Source organism: Solanum stenotomum, chromosome 5, assembly GCF_019186545.1.
Source record: "Solanum stenotomum isolate F172 chromosome 5, ASM1918654v1, whole genome shotgun sequence".
Lineage (NCBI taxonomy): Eukaryota > Viridiplantae > Streptophyta > Magnoliopsida > Solanales > Solanaceae > Solanum > Solanum stenotomum.
Genome location: NC_064286.1, coordinates 22909159 through 22915046, shown reverse-complemented (window position 1 = coordinate 22915046; position 5888 = coordinate 22909159). Strand labels below are relative to the sequence as shown.

Below are 5888 nucleotides of genomic sequence, written 5' to 3'. Positions count from 1 at the left end.
CTATTTGGGTCAACTTCAAATGACCATATCTCTCAGAACATAATGAATTAGGTACCCCATGACCTATCAAATGAAAGGTCTATGAGTCATCTTTCCAACGCCACCAAGTTTTCCTCATTTCAAGTTTGGAGCAAAAAGTTATGTTCATTTTAGTGAAGCCCTATCAGGCAGATGATGTTTTACGACTGTACCTATGAATGGTAGAAATTTTGACGAATGGTAGACCCTTCCGTTAAGGCTTGCTGCATTTGTTTTTCAGCAACTTCCTGCATACGTTCTAGGGTTATTTTTGTTCTTTCCCAAGCCTTTTAATCCTATTCTAAGTCATTTTTGAGTGTTTTAACTGAGTATATCATTCAACTAACTAGTTTTCCTCTCCAAATCATCAATCTAAACATTCAATTATTTAGAAATTCTCTTAAAACTCACCTAGGGTTCCTCTTCTCCATCAAAAACCCTAAAACCTTATAAGTAAAAAATTCAAGATACTAGGAGAATCCTTCCACCCAAGGTTTTCCCATGTTCTTCCAATCTAAGACCTTCATAAAAAAGTTTCTTTATCGAGAGAAAACACCAAGATTCCAGGATCAAAGGTTTTCTCCAAAAAAAAAATTATGTTCTTCTTAAGGACCAAGATTCCAGGATCAAAGGTTTCCTCCAAAAAAAACTTATGTTCTTCTTAAGGCTCAAGATAAAATCAAGTCTCCACAAAAGGTTTCAGTCTAATAGCTTCATAATCAGGTATGTAAGGCTTTCATAGTGTTGGACTAGTTCGTCCTCACCCCCTATATCTACTTTCAAATCAATAAAAGAATAATCTAGGGTTCTATCCTTAGATTTGAGTAATTTTTTAGATGAGTTGATGTTGAGTTCTGATTTCTTGAGTTCCTCATTATTGAATTTTTGTTCCTAATTATTGAATTGTCGTATATTGTGCATTGACATTTATTGAGTTGATTGTTTATGTCTATTTTTCAGCACGAACCCTATCCATGAGTATTCATTGAGTTCTTACTGAGAATCTTTTAAACAAACATAATTGTTTTAAATTGAGTTCTGAGCAAGCAAAGAGGAATCTTGAGAAAGAGTTTGAAAAATGATTTGAGAAGAGTATAAAGGAACTAAGAAGTCCAAAATGTATCATTTTATTATATTGAGTAACAAGAAACTTTGATTTCTAAATGAGTTATGAGTTAAGTGATATTTCAGTGCAGTTACCTCTTTTAAGAGGATATTTTGAGTAATTACCTCAAAACAGAGAAAAAGTATAGTATATACATTTGAGCATGAGTATATATTTTGGGAGTAGTATTGAGCACCGATAGGGGATGAGTTCAGATAACTCAAAATCCTCATAAACCATGTCTGCCAACATGGGAAAGGAACATACATTTTAGATGAATCCTTATTGCTTAGTGGATCTACTTAGTTGAGAGGTTCTATACCCTTGCATGGTATAGGAGAGTTATGGCAGTGTGGGCGAGATGTTGTATCATCACATAGCTCATAGTGATGGTTGTCGACTAGAGAATCTCCCAAATAGAGTTAAAATATTTTGTTATTATATCACTTAATATGTTGAGTTCAGAGACGAGTAAGTATTTTTGTAAAGTTTTAATAATTTCACTCATTTATTTCTTTACATTCAATTGAGTATATATCTATATCTATTGCGCTCCTTTCATTCAGTTATTTCGCTTCGGCTATATTACCTACTCATACGTTCATGTAGTGATGTCATTCGACCTGTATCTTTTGATAAAGTAGATACATGCACTTAGAATTCTCAACAAAAGTCTATTGAGATCACTTCATCCTTTGTCAGCTTTAGAGTGAAGCGTCCTTTCTTCCGGAGGACTCCAGTTTTGTGAGTTATTAGTATTAGTTTTTGAGAAGTCATGGATCTTGTCCCGACACTCATCTTCATACAATATAGGCTTCATAGATAGATAGTTTTGGAGATTCTTTTAGTTTTGTCAGTCTAAATGGAAGTAGACCAACATAGGAAATGTGTCTGTCAGGTTCGGTTCTTCTTAGTTGGATTGGGCGGGTTCGACCAGAAATGCTATGCTTACACACAAGACTACCCCTCTTCCCGAAAGCTTCGCGGGGACTACTCTAGGACGACGGACGACCGCCCGTAGGGGGTTTACTGCACAAGGCCCCTGGCCGTGTTCTCTAAAACCCGATTAATTAACTGGGACAGATTTCCCTGCAACATACCCTTTCTCAGAACAAGATTCCAATTCTGATTTTGATTCCTCTTCTTCCCTCGTCCACCGAAACTGGGTTTGTTTGGCAACCTTTCTTCTCTTTTCTTCTATTAGTTTGCTTGGATTGAGAAAGCTCCGCCCAATAGCTCTTAGCCATGTGTGTGTAGACCGAAATGGTCTTGCGAAGCCGGTCAACGGTAGCCTAAGAGCAAGTCAAAACTACGAGAAGGGCGTGAGAAGTTTTGTGAAGGTAGAGAGAGATTTTCAAATCAGACTTCAAGTTGGTGTGCCGCGTGTTAATAAATGTTAAGACAAAAAATAATTTGTCATGAATTAGATACATTATTAGTGACGAAATAATGTGTCACCGGTAACTTTAAATTCATGACTAGCACTACTTAACAAATGACACCAATTAACTTTTTGGTGGGAAACTTTAGTAGACAAACTTTGCTACGGATTTTTATGTTTCGTCACTAAAAATATGTGTCTCATATATTTAACCATGAACAGTAAATTTTGTCACTAAAAGCGAATAATTAGTGACGAATTTGATGTTGTAGCTAATAATTGCGTAGCTATATATCATATTTGTTGTAGCGCCAAGTTGGCTTCTCCCCAGGGCTTGCACGCTGTAACATTTGGCGTGTGCGTCGCCGAGTGTCTTGGCTATTATCAACTGTCATTATCTTCAGCCTTTTTCATCTGTTCTGCTCCTTTTTTTGCCTGGTAATGTTCTTGCCTTGCTCTTTTGCCTTTATATTTGCAATTTAGCATTTAAACATCAGTTTAGAACACAAAATAGACATCGAGGACACTAATACTATGAATAACAAGCCCTAAATGAGTCAAAATCTCAGACTCATCAACACCCCCAAGTTAAAATTTTGCTTGTCCTCAAGTAAAACACAAGATCAATCAGTTCAATAAGGATGTATACAAACAATGCTACTCGAGACTCAACACGAATGCACACAAGAGGTTAAAACTACTCATGCAATGTTCAATTGTGCACTCTAAGTTTCAAACTGTGACCAACCATCATAAAATAGAATTCAAGCTCACAATGCTTGCTTCAAATGCAAGTTCAAGCTCAACAAAAGCATTCAAATGCCCTCACACAAAGAATCATTCCATGCTCACACAAAACTCATCAACAATTTAGACTTTCAGAATCCAAAATAACTCTCACACTTCAAACGATAAACACATGCATGACTCTACCCATAGGCTTGCCCTTATTTTTTGATCAACATTATTTTCAGCTTCCTCAAGATCACAAAGGTCTTTCAAGGCTTGTAACGGGGCTGAGGGTAAATGTATGATCATTTTGGTTTAGTGACTTCTACCTTTATGAAGCGTGGCCTGCATTTCACTTTTTCTCCTTCTCTTTCACACTATATGATATTCACAATCCACACTATGTTCATTCAAGCATGACCCATTGGATACCCCATTTCTTTTGTTCATTTCACAAGATTTATTTCACAAACTCTTTTCTTTTTCAATCTTTTTCTACTTTAACATTTTTCTCTCTTTTTTTATATGGAGGAGTTCCATTTTTTTGTTTAACATGATCTTTCAAGGGTGAATTTCCCAAACTTCTTGAGTTTCCTCTTTTTTCACCACACCCTGGCCTAAGTTGGCTATTCAAATGAACCAATATGTCATGAAGGTTATAGGTGATGGAACAAAGAGGTCAAAGTCGTTCAAGTTTCATCCACAGAAAATGATAGGCTTAAATGGTGTTAAGCTAAGTTCACACACTCACAAGGTGGTCACAAAGAGGAATAATAGCAATTTTGGTTCACTCTTCACAAATTGTGCCTAACATCATCTCAATTGTCTGCTTACATTAGTTGATTAAACTAACGGGGCAAGTTCTAGGTATTACCAAGCACATATTTTAAAGATACCTCACCACACATGGCATTCAATACAATCATCAAACAAGTCTCTACAATTTTCAGCTAGTGTGCAAGATCATCACAAGAGATCAACTCAACAACTGACTAGTCACAATAAGATGCTAGGAGTTCACATATGACTTATTCAACTCAATTTGCCTCATCGCAGCCGTACACTCATATCGTTCAATCAAGAGCACTATTCAAGTCATAGATATTGATCACAATCGACGCTCAAAATTGCAAGAGAATAACCACATTCAATCACATCAAGAGGTGGCAATTTTTAAAACAGGTAAAAACCAACAATGGATCACAAACCCATATATATATCAAAAAAATCCAACTTTCACAAAAATAGAATATCCAGAAAATAGCCCAAAAGAGATAGGTATGGAAATACCACACCCCGCCAAACTAATCTTAGCAATTGTCCTCAAATGCGCAAAAATAGTCTAAATAATAGCAAAAAGGGAGTCAAAAGAATCATCCTGCCAGGTTAAGCCTGGGTGAACTTTGCATGTCAGTGACCTCCTTTGTTTGGGCATCAGCGCCCAACTCAATAATATCCTTCGCTTCACTGGAGCCCACCATAGATGTGTCTCTCAAAGAAGCCGCTTAAGTTATCTGGACCATACCTCCCTCAAGATCCTCTAAGTCATCATATGTTGTTGCATCTCGAATACCCATCTCCTCTTCATTGGTCTCAGCCTCAGACCCAACATCAACCTCATCCATAGCAACATCTCTGGTTGTAGTAGCCGGAGGAATCTCAGAAATGGCTGGGAAATCTGCACTCGGGACCTCGTGGATCTCTATTGTGCCAAACAACATAGATAGATTGGTGGATTTCAGCTCATCCACATCTCTCTGTAGCTCAACAATATCGGCTTTCAAGGCCGTCACATCTTTAGAAGTACTATGTCCCTGCTCACAAACCTCTACCCTCACAGTAAGGACATCAAGTGCAAATTTGTGGGTATCTATCAACTCTATGTTCTCTCTTAACTCAGCCCTAATTGGGGCCAAGGCATCAATAATCACTCGCTCAATCAACCCAGGCACAACGGCCTCTACCCGGGAGGCACGCACATCAACAGATTAGGCCAAATGGCCCATATTGTATAGCATGGCATAGGTGATAGGGTGTCGGGAAGAAGCAGCAACAACACTAGGAGGGTGAAAAACAGTCAAACCAGAAGAGCAAAAGTAGAGGTGTCAGGAGTACCTGTAGGCTCATTGGCCTGAGAGGGAAGGATTGCCTCTATCGGCAACATCTCAATATCGACTACCAGGGATGTATCCGCCGGTGCAGCTCTTCTCCGATCAGCCTCATCCCTCATTTACTCGGCCTTTATCCGTCGGATGCTAGTAGAGGAAGTGGGAGTCACTTCCACATCCGTCTTGGCAATCACCGAAACACGGGCCCGCCAACACAGCTCAATAATCAAAACACGAAAGGGGAAAGAGGTCTGGCTCTGGTTGGCCCTCATATCCATCTCTTGCTCGATGAGTAGACCTACATTAAATCTCTCTATGTCCATTATACAACCCAAACAAGCAGCTTTCGGGTGCCGAAGTATTTATTCATTCTGCGACGACATCAGTGTGCTACTAAGGAACTTGAACCAATATCTAGCAGCCATGTCCAGGTTCTTCTTCTAAATAGGAACATCTGCCTCAATCCACCGCGGTGTAGTGTCAGAAATCAGTGGCTCCAACCAACCCTTCAAATCATCGAGGGTCTTCTTCTAGATTTTATCAATAT

General features: G+C 38.6%; 1 protein-coding gene across 1 annotated transcript; it reads right to left on the bottom strand.

The window, feature by feature from the left end:
* Nucleotides 1-2888: 2888 nt before the first annotated feature.
* On the bottom strand, nt 2889-5463 carry LOC125863794 (uncharacterized). Its single transcript, XM_049543792.1, has 3 exons — nt 5349-5463; nt 4759-5193; nt 2889-2968 (listed from the first exon to the last, which is right to left on the bottom strand). The coding sequence occupies exons 1-3, from the start codon at nt 5461-5463 to the stop codon at nt 2889-2891; spliced, it is 630 nt and encodes a 209-aa protein (XP_049399749.1).
* Between the last annotated feature and the right edge of the window lie 425 nt (nt 5464-5888).